The 19,806-nt window shown below is 39.0% G+C and overlaps 1 protein-coding gene across 1 annotated transcript in view; it reads right to left on the reverse strand.

The window, feature by feature from the left end:
• LOC128640510 (pancreatic triacylglycerol lipase-like) overlaps window positions 1–19,806 on the reverse strand; it is a 50,739-nt gene that overhangs the window by 11,094 nt on the left and 19,839 nt on the right. Inside the window, exons 6-9 of the mRNA XM_053692986.1 lie at window positions 18,610–18,729; window positions 18,406–18,525; window positions 11,390–11,508; window positions 2,257–2,383 (exon numbers count right to left, since the gene is read on the reverse strand). Of these exons, the coding sequence (XP_053548961.1) occupies window positions 2,257–2,383; window positions 11,390–11,508; window positions 18,406–18,525; window positions 18,610–18,729 (486 nt within the window). The remainder of the gene's footprint in view (window positions 1–2,256; window positions 2,384–11,389; window positions 11,509–18,405; window positions 18,526–18,609; window positions 18,730–19,806) is intronic.

The following is a 19,806-nucleotide window of genomic DNA, read 5'->3' on the forward strand; positions in this document are numbered from 1 at the left end:
TATTTCTGAACAAAGGGGATCCCTGAGAAGCATTTACAACCGTTTGTGCCATAATTGCACAAGCAAATTGTAAATAATTTCAGTGAGAAACCTAAAATTATTGAAAAAGTTAGCAATTTTTTTTATTTGATCGCATTTGGCGGTGAAATGGTGGCATGAAATATACCAAAATGGGCCTAGATCAATACTTTGGGTTGTGTACTATACCACACTAAAGCTAAAACTTACCCTACAACTCCCTTCAAGCTACTTAATTAACCCCTTCACTGCTGGGCATAATACAAGTGTGGTGCGCAGTGGCATTTAGCGGCCTTCTAATTACCAAAAAGCAACGTCAAAGCCATATATGTCTGCTATTTCTGAAGAAAGGGGATCCCAGAGAAGCATTTACAACCATTTAATCCATAATTGCACAAGCTGTTTGCAAATAATTTCATAGAGAAACCTAAAGTTTTTGAAAAAGTTCGCGTTTTTTTTTATTTGATCGCATTTGGCGGTGAAATGGTGGCATGAAATATACCAAAATGGGCCTAGATCAATACTTTGGCCTCTATTTATGAAAGGTCTTGCGGACCTGATCCGACAGGGCGGATCAGGTCCGCAAGACCTCGCTGAATGCGGAGAGCAATACGCTCTCCGTATTCAGCATTGCACCAGCAGCTCACAAGAGCTGCTGGTGCAACGCCGCCCCCTGCTGACTCGTGGCCAATTGGCCGCCAGCATGGAGGTGTCAATCAACCCGATCGTATTCGCTGCTTCATAACTGCTGTTTCTGGCGAGTCTAAAGACTCGCAAGAAACACAGGCCATCAAGCTCCATTCGGAGCTTGATAGATAGGCCCCTTAGGGTTGTCTACTAAAAAAACATATACATGTAAAGGGATATTCAGGAATTCCTGACAAACATCAGTATTACAATGTAACTATCACTAATTTTGGGGAAAAAAATGGTTTGGAAATAGCAAAGTGCTACTTGTATTTATGGCCCTATAACTTTAAAAAAAGCAAAGAACATGTAAACATTGGGTATTTCTAAACTCAGGACAAAATTTAGAAACTATTTAGCATGGGTGTTTTTTGGTGGTTGTAGATGTGTAACAGATTTTGGGGGTCAAAGTTAGAAAAAGTGTTTTATTTTCATTTTTTCATCATATTTTATATTTTTTTTATAGTAAATTATATTATGAAAATAATTGTATCTTTAAAAATTCCATTTAATGGCGAGAAAAACGGTATATAATATGTGTGGGTACAGTAAATGAGTAAGAGGAAAATTACAGCTAAACACAAACACCGCAGAAATGTAAACATAGCCGTGGTCCTTAAAGGGACACTGAACCCAATTTTTTTCTTTTGTGATTCAGATAGAGCAGGCAATTTTAATCAACTTTCTAATTCACTCCTATTATCAAATTTTCTTTGTTCTCTTGCTATCTTTATTTGAAAAATAATGCATCTAAGCTTTTTTTGTGTTCAGAACTCTGGACAGCACTTTTTTATTGGTGGATGAATTTATCCACAAATCAGCAAGAACAACCCAGGTTGTTCACCAAAAATGGTCCGGCATCTAAACTTACATTCTTGCATTTCAAATAAAGATACCAAGAGAATGAAGAAAATTTGATAAAAGGAGTAAATTAGAAAGTTGCTTAAAATGTCATGCTCTATCTGAATCACGCAAGAACAAAATTTGGGTTCAGTGTCTCTTTAAGGGTAAGACAATTGAAAAATGGCCTTGTCCTTAAGGGGTTAATTATGCACAATTAAACAATTATGGGAATAACATTTTGAGCCCTCACACAAGTACATTTAGAACACATTTATAAATTGAGGTTCTGCTTAGCCCACTTTTAGACACAAATGTACAAAAAATAGGATCATTCAGTGCACACACAGTTAAGGGTTAATAACCCTTTCAACACTGATGCATACAATATAATTAGCACATATATATATATTTACTTGTATATGTTATTTAAAATATTTTTAGACATCAGTAATACACTTTCCTCATATTTGAGGGAAGCCACATGCAGGCAAATACAGAATTATGCATGTATGTAACGCCCCAAGACGTCCATAGTATCAAAAGAATAATGAAGTAGTAATGGATTAGACGACATCATTGTTGCACCAGTGTTCTTTTAAGTTTTTTACCGACTCTATCTATAGAACTCAACATATTTTTGGAGAGATGTGCTTATCCAAATCCTTTTCTGGTATAATACATTAATATTTATTATCAAATGAAACCTACGTGCATAGCTTGCAGCATCTCCTGTATTCAAATAAAATGTCTGACTGCACGTTTTGTTCCCAGAAAATGTATCAGCATAGTGTCCCATACGAGGGCATCCACTGCTGGGGCATGGGAATCCAGCGCCCTGCAAAGAAGAGAAAAGCACTCTAGTTTATCAATGCACATTACTGGCTGCAGTAAAGTTTATTAACATACGGCTAGATTACCAGTTTTGCGGTATAAGTGAAAAAGCAGAGTTAAGGCTCTGCAGGTTTAGGGGCACCGCACATTTTTTTGGCCTTAACGCAACATAATTACCGCAGCTTTCAAAAAGTCCTTTTTCAATGGGACTTCCTTTGCGCTGGTATTACGAGTCTGCCTGGGTGGACAAAAAGTGAGCGGTACACCCTATACTGCCAAGATCGATACCCTAAACTGAAAGTCAGTAGTTATGAGGGTTACGCTACAAAACTGTACCATAAAACTCATAACTAAAGTGCTAAAAAGTACACTAACACCCATAAACTACATATTAACCCCTAAACCAAGGCCCTTCCGCATCGTAAACACTAAAATAAATGTATTAACCCCTAATCTGCCACTCCGTACATCGTCGTCACTAGAATAAACATATTAACCCCTAAACCGCCGTACCCCCGCATCGCAAACACTAGTTAGATATTATTAACCCCTAATATGCCGCCCCTAACATCGCCGCCACCTACCTACATTTATTAACCCCTAATCTTCCGCCACCAAAGTCGCCGCCACTATACTAAATTTATTAACCCCTAAGTCTGACCCTAACACCCCCCTAACTTAAATATAATTAAAATAAATCTAAATAAAACCTACTATCATTACCTAAATAATTCCTATTTAAAACATAATACTTACCTGTAAAATAAACACTTTTACAGGTAAGTATTTAGTTTTAAATAGGAATTATTTAGGTAATTATAGTAGGTTTTATTTAGATTTATTTTAATTATATTTAAGTTAGGGGTTGTTAGGGTTAGGGTTAGACTTAGGTTTAGGGGTTAATAAATTTAGTATAGTGGCGGCGACGTTGGGGGTGGCAGATTAGGGGTTAATAAATGTAGGTAGGTGGCGGCGATGTTAGGGGCAGCAGATTAGGGGTTAATAATATTTAACTAATGTTTGTGATGCGGGAGTGCGGCGGTTTAGGGGTAAATATGTTTATTATAGTGGTGGCGATGTCAGATTAGGGGTTAATAAGTGTAAGATTAGGGGTGTTTAGACTCAGGGTTCATGTTAGGGTGTTAGGTGTAAACATACATTTTGTTTCCCCATAGGAATCAATAGGGCTGCGTTACTGAGCTTTACGCTGCTTTTTTGCAGGTTTTAGACTTTTTTTCAGCCGGCTCTCCCCATTGATGTCTATGGGGAAATCGTGCACGAGCACATAAAACCAGCTCACCGCAGCTTTCAGCAGTGCTGGTATTGGAGTGCGGTATGGAGCTCAATTTTGCTTTACGCTCACTTCTTGCCTGATAAACCTGTAATACCAGCGCTGTAGGAAACAGCGGTGCAATAACGTGCAAGTTTTTACCGAGCAGCTCTTACCGCAAAACTCGCAATCTAGCCGATAATCCTTGGTGATGACAGAGAATAGACATTCTGAGCTGACATATACAAAAGCAAACCTGCCTGTATATTCACAAGCATAAAAACTAAGGGTTAAATATGCCAAAAAGAGCAACACATGAACACTAGCACATTTAGAAACAATATAAAATGCATAAAACAATTATAGGATCTTGAGAGGACTTTTAGGGAATATTGAGCAGTATTACATAGTGTGTGCATATTATGCTAATATTTCTTTTCATGCCAACACAATAACCATTTAAAACATATCTCCCTTACAATTCAGGTCCTATCAATGTTTCATACATATGAGAGACACAAAGAGCATGGGAATCAAAGTTTAACTTTCATGATCGGTCTTCTTTGCATTAGAGCATACTGAAGTAGGCTCAAGGTTGTGCATGTCTCTTGAGGTCTGTATGTATAACATTGCCAAAGACATTGCAGACACAGCGGCCACGTAGTGCTGAAGAAACGTTCATGCTTCTGACCATATCTCAGTATGCTCTCATGGAAATGAGCTAAGTTTCAATAAAAAAAATACCAAGATAAAGAGAAAATGTGATAACAGAATTTCATTTTGGAGCTTATTTTGTGTAAGCTTTAACTGAGTCACGAGAGCCCAATGTCCCTTTAATAAAACAACACCTAATAATGTAAGTATTTCAATGTTAATAACTCATGAATAATAGTATTTACTCCATTGCCGATGTGGCAAAATATTATGGAAGTTCAAAAGTTAGACTTTGTAGTTTGCAAAATAGATGACTCATATTTATTAACCAAGATAATTGCATTACATGTTATTTATATGGAAATCAGAACAACCTGTATATTTGTCAACATATCCAGGGACAGGTAATCCATAGGACTAAGTGGGTCCAACGGACCCAGACAGCACATGAAAAGGGGCAACACTTCAGTAACTGAGTCAGTCATTGTCAGACTCAGACCAGTCCTGTCCTGTTTCTCTTTGTCGCAGGTTCCCAGCAGCATAACCTAATCATGCACAAAGACACAGAACCGGTCAGGGCCACATTCAAGGGGGGACAAGTTCATCTCTTCCCTAACTTCATTCCTACTTATTTTGTTATTGTGCATAAGCATTAGTTGCAATCAGATAGGCAGGCAGGTGTAATAATGTCAGCATCCATGCAAGCATATTGATATCAGCAATGTTACTACTGTGAGGCGTAATTTCATTCTTTAGCCGGCCTTGAACATATCACAAAATTATTTTTCCTGCTGATCCAAAATAATAGCAGATGTCTTTAAAACAACCGATAATCATTCATCAAAGTCTATTAAAGAAGGAACTTATAATACTGTAAATAAAAAGAGAGAAGCGCTCAACCTTGGAGCGAACAATAGCATCATTAAAGCTTGTTCTATGGCTAGTTACCACCCAAGTAGCAGCCTCTTTTTGCTCAAAATGTGCCTTTCACAGAGAAGAACTTTCCTGTAGCAAATCAGTCTGATCCTGACTTAACAGTACAGTCCAGCCCCGAAATACCAGGCAATCCCTCTCTGAACGAGAGAAACGGCAAAACCCCAGACGTATGTTTCAGCATAGTGTGGGCCTCGTCAGTGAGGTGCAGCCATATCCATCTAGGCACACTGAGCAACGGGTCCACGTCTGGATTCCCTCATCACGCTTAGGGAGACTTCCCTAAGAGTCATAATTTGCATAAATAAAAAGAGAGAAGCGCTCAACCTGGGAACGAACAATAGCATAATAGCTTATTCTATGGCTAGTTACCACCCAAGTAGCAGCCTCTTTTTGCTCAACATGTGTCTTTCACAGAGAAGAATTTTCCTGTAGTATATTAGTCTGATCCTGACTTAACAGTACTGTCCATCCCCGAAATACCAGGCAATCCCTCTATGAACGAGAGAAACGGCAAAACCCCAGACGTGGGCCTCGTCAGTGAGGTGCAACCATATCCCTCTAGGTACAGGTATTAGTACTTATAATACTGTGTCTGCTTCATGTGCAACAATGAGGTGGTTATTGAAGGTCTCATATTTCAAGGTTACTTGGTTTTATTTTAGAAAAACTGACCAAATTCAGAAATTGATCCTCTCTCTTCCTATCTTGTTCCAGTTTGCACATTTTCACCTCAACCCTTCTTTTCCTTTAGTATTTAAAGCCACACAAAATAATATATTATTCAAAAACACAGTTAACATTCTTGTAATCCAGCTATAACTGTATAATTTTGAGTAACATTGCAGCTGCATTGTTTTTTTGCTGTTCATCCTTCTGACTTTTATATGGAGATATTGCTCTGATTTTGACCAGTCTGAATCCTCCTAATGTGTAGGAAACATTAGGTTCATTCCTATATTCCTTCAGCTTCATAATGAAAAGAACTAATTTATAATTCTAAGGTCCATGTTTATAAATGTGTGTGTGCACTAGATTTCCAGGTGGGGATCAGGAATGATTGTGTTAGTGATACTCCATGCAGCATCTGATGCTAGAATTTAATATTGCACAAGAATTTTGTTGAGCATTTCCATCCCTTGCTCTCATGCATCCAATCATGTGAGTGCAGGGCCTGTCAATCATCCCACATGACAGAGTCCAGGATATTTGACTCCCTGAACTCAGACAGTTTAAGAAGCAGAGGTCTTACACATGTGTCCCCAGCTATATAGAGACCACCCAGATGACCCAGGGCCACACCACACATCTGGGTGGTCTCTATAGCTTTACACACAAAGGATTTTAACAGAGGGGTATATAAGAGCTGCAGACATTCCGGTCTAACAGAGTTTGAAAAAGGCACTGAAGCCGAAATGCGTTACTCTGTATTTGCTGTGTTTGACCCTGACCGGTTCCATAGCTCTGTTGAGCCGAAAAAAAGCAAGGAGAAAAAAAGAAGCAATCTGTAGCTTTCTTGTCTACTTGGACGATCCGTAGTTTGGCCGCATTGCAATAGGAGCAACTGCCGGAGGAGAAGCGGTCTGAGATCCAGCGAGAAACAAGGAGTTTCTCACAAGCCTCTGGGAACAGTTTAACCAACGATTTCCACTTTACGGTGTAAGTAAAAGTGAGCACCTTAAAGTATATAATATTGGCATACTTTGAGAAGATCCCCTTGTCGCTCTTTTTTCACTGCAGGAATCGCTTTGGACCTGCCTTTACTTTGATTTTATTTTTTGGCAAGAAATACAGGACTTTTTACTCTAAGTGTATTCAATGTTTTTAAAAACTGTTTTTTATACTGTAATTGAAATTGTATATCAGTTGTTTTATGAATTGGTATTATTCATATGTGATTACATTTTCCCTATTTACTTTTTAACTTTTTAGGTTCTATTATATATTTCCTATTAATTTTACACTGCATATTTGATACTGCATATTTAAGCTCTTATATTAGTGAGACATATATATGTCATTATCCTCTCAGAATTATCTTAATTCTAAACCCAATAGGGTTTCTTATTATCCAGTGTGTGTTGTTCAATAGGATAATTAGAATTATTTAGGGGCTCCCTCTACCTCTGTATCCTTTGAAAACCCTGATTGTCCAGTTTTCAGCATATAACTAAACATTTAGGCCTCCAGTTATGAAGCTCCGTACGTACCTGCCTTCGCCGGCCCCAATACGCTCGCCTAAGCTCGCTTCACATCGCCGCCGCGGACCTGAATACGCTTGCCAAAGTTAAAAATAAATCTGTCAAAAAGCCGCGCACCAAGTACGGGGCAATGAGCAGCGGACTGTGATAGTTATCAATCATCAATCTCGCTGCTCTTCGGCTTTTTTACAGCTTTATTGATACCCCTGTCACTAAGCACTCACACTATACTATACTGTTCTACCCCCTATACCGGAACCCCCGGAGCCCCCCGCAACTAAATAAAGTTATTAACCCCTAAACCGCCGCTCCTAGACCCAGCCGCAACTATAATAAATATATTAACCCCTAAACCGCCACTCCCGGACCCCGCCGCAACTATAATAAATATGTTAACCCCTAAACCGCTGCTCCCGGACCCCGCCGCAACTATAATAAATATGTTAACCCCTAAACCGCCACTCCCAGACACCGCCGCAACTATAATAAATATGTTAACCCCTAAACCGCTGCTGCCGGACCCTGCCGCAACTATAATAAATATGTGAACCCCTAAACCGCTGCTCCCGGACCTCGCCGCCACCTACATAATACCTATTAACCCCTATCCTACCCCCCTATACCGCCGCACCTATAATAAATTTATTAACCCCTATCCTGCCCCCCTATACCGCCGCCACCTATAATAAATTTATTAATCCCTATCCTGCCCCCCCCTACACCGCCGCCACTATAATAAAATTATTAACCCCTAAACATAAGTCTAACACTAACCCTAACACCCCCTAACTTAAATATTAATTAAATAAATCTAAATAAAGGCAACTTTGTATATATTTTAACTAGGTACAATAGCTATTAAATAGTTAATAACTATTTAACAGCTACCTAGCTAAAAGAAATACAAAATTACCTGTAAAATAAATCCTGTAAGTTACAATTAAACGTAACACTACACTATCATTAAATTAATTAAATAAATTAGCTACCAATACCTACAATTAAATACAATTAAATAAACTAAACTAAATTACAAAAAAAAACACTAAATTACAGAAAATAAAAAAATATTACAAGAATTTTAAACTAATTAAGTCCCCTAATAAAATAAAATATATTTTTTTTTTTATAAAAGTCCCTACCCTATTCTACATTACAAAGTAATCAGCTCTTTTGCCAGCCCTTAAAAGGGCTTTTTGCAGGGCATGTACCAAAGTAATCAGCTCTTTTGCCTGTAAAAAAAATACAACCCCCCCCCACATTAAAACCCACCACCCACATACCCCTACTCTAACCCACCCAAACCCCCCTTAAATAAACCTAACACTGCCCCCCTGAAGATCTCCCTACCTTAAGTCGTCTTCACAACTTCAAGGTAGGAAAAATCTGATTGAAGTTCAATCCGATTGGCTCATTGGATCAGCCAATCGGATTGAACTTCAATCTGATTGGCTGATTGCATCAGCCAATCAGATTTTTCCTACCTTAATTCCGATTGGCTGATAGAATCCTATCAGCCAATCGGAATTCGAGGGACGCCATCTTGGATGACGTCATTTAAAGGACCAGCCATTCGTTGGGTAGTCGTCGTGCAAGAAGGATGTTCCGCGCCGGAGGTCTTGAAGATGGAGCCGCTCCTCGTCGGATGGATGAAGATAGAAGATGCCGCTTGGATGAAGATGTCTGCTGGTCCAGATGTCCTCTTCTGCCCGGATAGGATGAAGACTTCTGCCGGTCTGGATGTCCTCTTCTGCCCCATCAGATGAAGTCTTTGGCCCGGATGGGTGAAGACAACTCAAGGCAGGGAGATCTTCAGGGGGGTAGTGTTAGGTTTATTTAAGGGGGGTTTGGGTGGGTTAGAGTAGGGGTATGTGGGTAGTGGGTTTTAATGTTGGGGGGGTGTATTTTTTTTTACAGGCAAAAGAGCTGATTACTTTGGGGCATGCCTCGCAAAAAGCCCTTTTAAGGGCTGGTAAAAGAGCTGATTACTTTGTAATGTAGAATAGGGTAGGGACATTTATTATTATTATTTTTTTTTATTTTATTAGGGGGCTTATATTAGGTGTAATTAGTTTAAAATTCTTGTAATATTTTTTTATTTTCTGTAATTTAGTGGTTTTTTTTTTTGTAATTTAGTTTATTTAATTGTATTTAATTGTAGCTATTGGTAGCTAATTTATTTAATTAATTTAATGATAGTGTAGTGTTAGGTTTAATTGTAACTTACAGGATTTATTTTACAGGTAATTTTGTATTTCTTTTAGCTAGGTAGCAGTTAAATAGTTATTAACTATTTAATAGCTATTGTACCTAGTTAAAATATATACAAAGTTGCCTGTAAAATAAAAATAAATCCTAAAATAGTTACAATGTAATTATTAGTTATATTGTAGCTATATTAGGGTTTATTTTATAGGTAAGTATTTAGTTTTAAATAGGATTAATTTAGTTAATAAGAGTAATATTATTTAGATTTATTTAATTAATATTTAAGTTAGGGGGGTGTTAGGGTTAGTGTTAGACTTATGTTTAGGGGTTAATAATTTTATTATAGTGGCGGCGGTGTAGGGGGGGCAGGATAGGGGTTAATAAATTTATTATAGGTGGCAGCAGTATAGGGGGGCAGGATAGGGGTTAATACATTTATTATAGGTGGCGGCGGTATAGGGGGGGCAGGGTAGGGGTTAATAGGTATTATGTAGGTGGTGGCGGGGTCCGGGAGCGGCGGTTTAGGGGTTCACATATTTATTATAGTTGCGGCGGGGTCCGGGAGCGGTGGTTTAGGGGTTAACATATTTATTATAGTTGTGGTGGGCTCCGGGAGCGGCGGTTTAGGGGGTAATAAATTTATTTAGTTGCGGCGGTGTAGGGGGGGACAGATTAGGGGTGTTTAGACTCGGGGTACATGTTAGGGTGTTAGGTGCAGACATCTCCCATAGGAATCAATGGGATATTGGGCAGCAGCGAACATGAGCTTTCGCTATGGTCAGACTCCCATTGATTCCTATGGTATCCGCCGCCTCCAGGGCGGCGGATTGAAATCCAGGTAAGCTGGCCCGGAATAGTGGCGAGCATACCTAGTAGTAGTTTGATAACTACTAAAAGTAGTCAGATTGTGCCGAACTTGCGTTCGGAACATCTGGAGTGACGTAAGCATTGATCTGTGTCGGACTGAGTCCGGCGGATCGAAGCTTACGTCACTATATTCTACTTTTGCCGGGCAGTAGGGATTGATAACTAAGGCGAATCAGCCTCGCCACAAATACGCTGCGGAATTCCAGCGTATTTGCGGTTGACGGCTTGATAACTAGAGGCCTTAGTCTTCTCAGACGCCACTTATATCCTGTTTGCCCTTAGTGCAATTTTGTGTACTTAAGGTCAGATACTATTTAATTGCCACAATCTTATACAATTCTATCCCTAGATTTACACAATCCTGTGCCTACCTTAGTAATCTCTCATAGAAAGTATCTAAGGGGTATATTTATTAATGTGCGAGCATGCATGATACGAAGTAGCGTATCATGTCCGCCGCTCATCGATAAATGCTGACAGCATACGCTCTCTGCATTTATCATTGCACTAGCAGTTCTTGTGAACTGTTGGTGCAATACCGCCCCGTGCAGATTCACACCGCTAGCAGGGGGTGTCAATCAACCTGATCGTATTCGAGCAGGCGGGGCATAAAGCTCCATATGGAGCTTGATAAATCGGCCCCTAAGACTCAAGAAGAGATACCAAGACAAAGAAGTAAGTTTGATAATAGAAGTATTTTCTTTTATATCATATGCTGTATCTAAATTATGAATATAAAATTTTGGGTTTCATGTCCATTTACTTTGTTTTTGGCCAGCACTGTATAAAGTTATGTCACTGTGTATCTTATGTTATTATCATATGGTATTTGCATCTCTTTACATAAAGGAAATGTTAATGGTTGGTACCAACTTACAGACTGAAAGGCACTGTATGAAGGGCTGGCAAAAGCAATGTATGCATCAGGATGGAGGATACTGTCAGTATAATACTTGTAACTTCGAAGATGATTGCACGCAGCAATGTCTTGGGCTCCTGGTAAAATAATTAGAAAATGTTTTGTTATATATATATATAAATACAGGTGACTGCACTTGCTGTATTTAGGTGAAAAAAGACAAATTGTAATATCTTTTTTTACTGCACTTACATCTGTATTTGAAATACCTCACTTTACCTGCACTCTGGTTGTTGTCCCCTTTAGTGCGAGTGTGATTGTACACACAGTTGATATATATATATATATATATATATATATATATATATATATACAGGGAGTGCAGAATTATTAGGCAAATGAGTATTTTGACCACATCATCCTCTTTATGCATGTTGTCTTACTCCAAGCTGTATAGGCTCGAAAGCCTACTACCAATTAAGCATATTAGGTGATGTGCATCTCTGTAATGAGAAGGGGTGTGGTCTAATGACATCAACACCCTATATCAGGTGTGCATAATTATTAGGCAACTTCCTTTCCTTTGGCAAAATGGGTCAAAAGAAGGACTTGACAGGCTCAGAAAAGTCAAAAATAGTGAGATATATTGCAGAGGGATGCAGCACTCTTAAAATTGCAAAGCTTCTGAAGCGTGATCATCGAACAATCAAGCGTTTCATTCAAAATAGTCAACAGGGTCGCAAGAAGCGTGTGGAAAAACCAAGGCGCAAAATAACTGCCCATGAACTGAGAAAAGTCAAGCGTGCAGCTGCCAAGATGCCACTTGCCACCAGTTTGGCCATATTTTAGAGCTGCAACATCACTGGAGTGCCCAAAAGCACAAGGTGTGCAATACTCAGAGACATGGCCAAGGTAAGAAAGGCTGAAAGACGACCACCACTGAACAAGAGACACAAGCTGAAACGTCAAGACTGGGCCAAGAAATATCTCAAGACTGATTTTTCTAAGGTTTTATGGACTGATGAAATGAGAGTGAGTCTTGATGGGCCAGATGGATGGGCCATTTGCTGGATTGGTAAAGGGCAGAGAGCTCCAGTCCGACTCAGACGCCAGCAAGGTGGAGGTGGAGTACTGGTTTGGGCTGGTATCATCAAAGATGAGCTTGTGGGGCCTTTTCGGGTTGAGGATGGAGTCAAGCTCAACTCCCAGTCCTACTGCCAGTTTCTGGAAGACACCTTCTTCAAGCAGTGGTACAGGAAGAAGTCTGCATCCTTCAAGAAAAACATGATTTTCATGCAGGACAATGCTCCATCACACGCGTCCAAGTACTCCACAGCGTGGCTGGCAAGAAAGGGTATAAAAGAAGAAAATCTAATGACATGGCCTCCTTGTTCACCTGATCTGAACCCCATTGAGAACCTGTGGTCCATCATCAAATGTGAGATTTACATGGAGGGAAAACAGTACACCTCTCTGAACAGTGTCTGGGAGGCTGTGGTTGCTGCTGCACGCAATGTTGATGGTGAACAGATCAAAACACTGACAGAATCCATGGATGGCAGGCTTTTGGGTGTCCTTGCAAAGAAAGGTGGCTATATTGGTCACTGATTTGTTTTTGTTTTGTTTTTGAATGTCAGAAATGTATATTTGTGAATGTTGAGATGTTATATTGGTTTCACTGGTAAAAATAAATAATTGAAATGGGTATATATTTGTTTTTTGTTAAGTTGCCTAATAATTATGCACAGTAATAGTCACCTGCACACACAGATACCCCCCTAAAATAGCTAAAACTAAAAACAAACTAAAAACTACTTCCAAAAATATTCAGCTTTGATATTAATGAGTTTTTTGGGTTCATTGAGAACATGGTTGTTGTTCAATAATAAAATTAATCCTCAAAAATACAACTTGCCTAATAATTCTGCACTCCCTGTACATATATACTGTATACATATACAGGGATGTAAATTTCCACTAGTCCTGTATGAGTAAGAAATTTCAGCTGAATTTGAAAAATTGGGCAAGTAGATTTTCTCCCCAACTAGTAAATATATAGGGCCAGAATACAAGTTGAGCGCAAAATATCGCTTGCACAAGTGAGGTGCAATGCGAACGCGACCTCGCACACGAGAGTGCGCTTCCATAGGCTCCATTAAGAGCCTCGTTCTCATGCCGTGAGACACAGCATATAAACTAGCGCAGAGTAAGATGTAAGTCGTGCAGCGATGGCCAGCAAATTTAAATAAATATGTATATGATTATATACATACATATTTACGTGTTTATATGTGTATATACACATATTAACACATAAATATATATTTATAAAAGCATATAAATATATATTTACTGGGAACACACAGTTCCCATAGACCACAATGTAAAGTCACTTTTCAGTGCCGTTTTTTCTAACACTCCACAGATGCCAACCTTAGCCCCCATAAACTGCCAACTGTAGTAATTGTTTTTTTTGTTAAAAAGATGCTACAATTTTTTATTTTTAAAAAAGCTTTACACATTTTTTTGGTGGGGCAGTTGGGACACTTAAAATTAGCCAGTGGTCTGAACGAGCCGCAGTACCAATAACCAGCCCCTTGTAATGTCTTACTGTTATTTATCGTGCGCCCGTAAGTGGGCAAATTTGACCTTTAACAGGCGCAAGATAAATTAGAACTCCACTTGTAATCTAGCCCATCTAAACCAGGGAAAATTATGCATAGATTTAGAGTTCTGCGTTAGGGTTAAAAAGCAGCGTTAAGGGGTCCTAATGCTGCTTTTTAACACCCGCTGGTATTTAGAGTCAGGCAGGAAAGGGTCTACCGCTCACTTTCTTTCCGCGACTCCAGGCTACCGCAGATCCCCTTACATCATTTGCGTATCCTATCTTTTCTATGGGATTTGCTTAACGCTGGTATTACGAGTCTTGGAAGAAGTGAGCGGTACAGCCTCTACCGACAAGACTCCAACCGCAAAAAAAAGTCTGTAGTTAAGAGTTTTATGGGCTAACGCGGGAACATAAAGCTCTTAACTACTGTGCTATAAAGTACACTAACACCCATAAACTACCTATGAACCCCTAAACCGAGGCCCCCCCACATCGCAAACCCTATAATAATTTTTTTTAACCCCTAAACTGCCGTTCCGGACACCGCCGCCACCTACATTATCCCTATGAACCCCTAATCTGCTGCCCCTAACATCGCCAACACCTATATTATATTTATTACCCCCTAATCTGCCCCCCCCAACGTCGCCGCCACCTACCTACACTTATTAACCCCTAATCTGCTGACCGGACCTCGCCGCCACTATAATAAATGTATTAACCCTAAACCGCCGCACTCCCGCCTCGAAAACACTATAATAAATTGTATTAACCCCTAATCTGCCCTCCCTAACATCGCCGCCACCTACCTACAATTATTAACCCCTAATTTCCCGCCCCCAACGTCGCCGCTACTATAATAAAGTTATTAACCCCTAAACCTAAGTCTGACCCTAACCCTAACACCCCCCTAAGTTAAATATAATTTAAATAAAACTAAATAAATTTACTATAATTAAATAAATTATTCCTATTTAAAACTAAATACTTACCTATAAAATAAACCCTAATATAGCTACAATATAACTAATAGTTACATTGTAGCTATTTTAGGATTTATATTTATTTTACAGGCAACTTTGTATTTATTTTAACTAGGTACAATAGCTATTAAATAGTTAATAACTATTTAATAGCTACCTAGTTAAATGATTACAAAATTACCTGTAAAATAAATCCTAACCTAAGTTACAAATACACCTAACACTACACTATCATTAAACTAATTAAATAAATTACCTACAATTAGCTAAACTAAAATACAATTAAATAAACTAATCTATAATACAAAAAAAACAAAACACTAAATTACAGAAAATAAAAAAATACAAGAAGTTTAAACTAATTACACCTAATCTAAGCCCCCTAATAAAATAAAAAAAGCCCCCCAAAATAATAAAATGCCCTACCCTATTCTAAATTACAAAGTAATCAGCTCTTTTACCAGCCCTTAAAAGGGCTTTTTGCGGGGCATTGCCCCAAAGTAATCAGCTCTTTTACCTGTAAAAAAAATACAACCCCCCCAACATTAAAACCCACCACCCACATACCCCTACTCTAACCCACCCAAACCCCCCTTAAATAAACCTAACACTAACCCCCTGAAGATCTCCCTACCTTTAGTCATTTTCACCCAGCCGAGCCGAATTCTTCATCCAAGCGGAGCAAGAAGAGGTCCTCCATCCGGTAGAAGTCTTCATCCAAGCGGGGCAGAAGAGGTCTTCCATCCAATTGAAGTGTTCATCCAAGCGGCATCTTCTATCTTCATCCATCCGGAGCGGAGCGGCAGCATCCTGAAGACCTCCGACGCGGAACATCCATCCTGGCCGACGACTGAACGACGAATGACTGTTCCTTTAAATGACGTCATCCAAGATTGCGTCCCTCGAATTCCGATTGGCTGATAGGATTCTATCAGCCAATCGGAATTAAGGTAGGAAAATTCTGATTGGCTGATTCAATCAGCAAATCAGATTGACCTCGCATTCTATTGGCTGTTATGATCAGCCAATAGAATGCGAGGTCAATCCAATTGGCTGATTGGATCAGCCAATCGGATTGAACTTCAATCTGATTGGCTGATTGAATCAGCCAATCAGAATTTTCCTACCTTAATTCCGATTGGCTGATAGAATCCTATCAGCCAATTGGAATTCGAGGGACACCATCTTGGATGACGTCATTTAAAGGAACTGTCATTCGTCGTTCAGTCGTCGGCCAGGATGGATGTTCCGCGTCGGAGGTCTTCAGGATGCTGCCGCTCCGCTCCAGATGGATGAAGATAGAAGATGCCGCTTGGATGAACACTTCAATCGGATGGAAGACCTCTTCTGCCCCGCTTGGATGAAGACTTCTACCGGATGGAGGACCTCTTCTTGCCCCGCTTGGATGAAGACTTCTACCGGATGGAGGACCTCTTCTTGCTCCGCTTGGATGAAGAATTCGGCTCGGCTGGGTGAAGACGACTCAAGGTAGGGAGATCTTCAGGGGGTTAGTGTTAGGTTTATTTAAGGGGGGTTTGGGTGGGTTAGAGTAGGGGTATGTGGGTGGTGGGTTTTAATGTTGGGGGGGTTGTATTTTTTTTTACAGGTAAAAGAGCTGATTACTTTGGGGCAATGCCCCGCAAAAAGCCCTTTTAAGGGCTGGTAAAAGAGCTGATTACTTTGTAATTTAGAATAGGGTAGGGCATTTTATTATTTTGGGTTTTTTTTTTATTTTATTAGGGTGCTTAGATTAGGTGTAATTATTTTAAACTTCTTGAATTTTTTTATTTTCTGTAATTTAGTGTTTGTTTTTTTGTATTATAGATTAGTTTATTTAATTGTATTTTAGTTTAGCTAATTGTAGGTAATTTATTTAATTAGTTTAATGATAGTGTAGTGTTAGTTGTATTTGTAACTTAGGTTAGGATTTATTTTACAGGTAATTTTGTAATTATTTTAACTAGGTAGCTATTAAATAGTTATTAACTATTTAATAGCTATTGTACCTACCCTTCTAGATTGTATGTTCCCACGGGAATAGGGCCCTCGATTCCTCCTGTATGTGTTTGTAAATTCTGTCCTGTCTCTTAGTCTTAGAAGTTTTATACTATTGTTTTATTTAAATGATCTGTATCCATGGACAGCGCTGTGGGATATGATGGCGCTTCATAAATAAAGTATAATAATAATAATAATAATAAAATAAGTACAAAGTTGCCTGTAAAATAAATATAAATCCTAAAATAGCTACAATGTAACTATTAGTTATATTGCAGCTATATTAGGGTTTATTTTATAGGTAAGTATTTAGTTTTAAATAGGAATAATTTATTTAATTATAGTAAATTTATTTAGATTAATTTAAATTATATTTAACTTAGGGGGTGTTAGGGTTAGGGTTAGACTTAGGTTTAGGGGTTAATAACTTTATTATAGTAGCGGCGACGTTGGGGGGCGGGAGATTAGGGTTTAATAATTGTAGGTAGGTGGCGGCGATGTTAGGGAGGGCAGATTAGAGGTTAATACAATTTATTATAGTGTTTGCGAGGCGGGAGTGCGGCGGTTTAGGGGTTAATACATTTATTATAGTGGCGGCGAGGTCCGGTCGGCAGATTAGGGGTTAATAAGTGAAGGTAGATGGCGGCAACATTAGGGGGAGACAGATTAGGGGTTAATAAATATAATATAGGTGTCGGCGATGTTAGGGGCAGCAGATTAGGGGTTCATAGCTATAATGTAGGTTGCGGCGGTGTCCGGAGCGGCAGATTAGGGGTTAATAATAAAATGCAGGTGTCAGCGATAGTGGGGACGGCAGATTAGGGGTTAATAAGTGTAAGGTTAGGGGTGTTTAGACTCGGGGTTCATGTTAGGGTGTTAGGTGTAGACTTAGAGAGTGTTTCCCCATAGGAAACAATGGGGCTGCGTTAGGAGCTGACCGCTGCTTTTTTTCAGGTGTTAGGTTTTTTTTCAGCCAGCTCAGCCCCATTGTTTCCTATGGGGAAATCGTGCACAAGCACGTTTTTCCAGCTTACCGCTACCGTAAGCAGCGCTGATATTGAGGGTTGAAGTGGAGCTAAATTATGCTCAACGCTCCCTTTTATGAGGCTAACGCAGCCATTCAGACAACTCGTAATACCAGCGTTGTCTTAAGGGTGCGCTGGGAAAAAAAACCTCGTTAGCACCGACAAAACTCTATCTAGGCGTTAGTTATTTAACAAATATTATGCAATGAAATATTTTTAAACAATTGTATATTTTCCTATAGTTATACTAAATCAACAGATTGAAAATACAAACACAAAGTAATACATTTAAATAATGTGTAAAATTTATACTAACAGTTTTAATAATAAATCTATGTTAAATAGTAGACTTTGTTTAAGAATGTGTAATATTTATAACCTAAAGGAGATTAAAACATCAGAAAATAAAGGCTATTTTACCTTCCCATATTGCATCGATGTCTACAGTTTGGACGTAGGTCATTCTCTTGCACCCTGGCATTTTTTCTCCTCCATTCGGGTAGAAGTCAAGATGGCCAACTGTTTGTCTTATTCCAAGACCTAAAATATGGTATTTATGATGACATTTACTATACTGTTTGTAAAATATTTATTTTGCAATTTACTAATGAGTCAAACACTTACCTAAAAAAGGAACAGTAGGAGACACATCTGTGTGTATCACATCTACAAAATCGGCATCAGATGGGTCAAGTCTGACTTCCGCTGGTGTTCCCTCAAAATAAGGTTGTGCCGGATCCATACCTATATGCAATACTCTATTTTATTTTGGCATTTTAGTGAACTACATAAGTAGTTAAATATAAAAATAGTAATTCCTAAAGAGGAATACTTACATTAAAAAACCTCCTGTGTTACCATTTTAGTCTTAATGAACAATGAATTGGCTGTAACCATGAATGCAGCCAATCCAGAGCATGTATGAGTGTAAAGCTTACATTTGGAGGGCAGTGATAAATAACAAAGGCAACATTGCCATTTGCATTTTCTAGGAAAGAAATGCAGTTTTAAATGGACAGGAAACCCCAACATTTGCTTTCATGATTTAGATAGAACATATAATGTTAAACAAATTTTCAATTTACGTCTATTATCAAATCTGTTTCATTCTCTTGTTATATTTTGCTGAAGGAACAACATTGCATTACTGGCAGATAGATGGAGACATCTAGTTAGCCAATCACAAGAGACAAATGTGTGCAGGCACCAATCAGCAGCTAGCTCCCACTAGTGTAGAATATGTGCATATTATTTTTCAACAAGGGATATCAAGAGAAAGAAGCACATTTGAAAATAGAAGTTAATTTAAAACTGTCTTAAAATGACATGCTCTATCTGAATCATGCAAGTTTAATTTTGACTTTCCTATCCCTTTAACCCTTTGAGTGCTAAGCACTTTCCCACCTGGGTGCTAAGGTTTTCTTAAAGGGTTTTTTATTTAATATTTTTAAAAATATTTTTTTTTACTTTTTTTTTGTTTATTTCAGATCCCCAAGACTTACACCGTTGGAAAGGTTAGGCGATTACCTTTCCAACGGTGGGACTTGGGGGTCTGTAGCTGCTTAGATGCCTGAGATACAGGCTTCTAAGCAGCATGCCCCCTGCTCCTATATTTAACATTGTTAATGTTAAATAAAGTTGCACGGTGACGTCATCACGTTTATTGCGCGTGACATCACCACGCAAAACGGAAGCCCCGGCGATGCCTTTCATTATGCAGCACCGATCGCCGGGGTAGGAGCGGGTGGGAGCCCCCAGATCTCCCTCAAGTTGGGAGAGTGCTAGTGACGGCTCTGAGCCGTCATTAGCACCAGAGTGGGA

Source organism: Bombina bombina, chromosome 9 (genome assembly GCF_027579735.1).
Source record: "Bombina bombina isolate aBomBom1 chromosome 9, aBomBom1.pri, whole genome shotgun sequence".
NCBI lineage: Eukaryota > Metazoa > Chordata > Amphibia > Anura > Bombinatoridae > Bombina > Bombina bombina.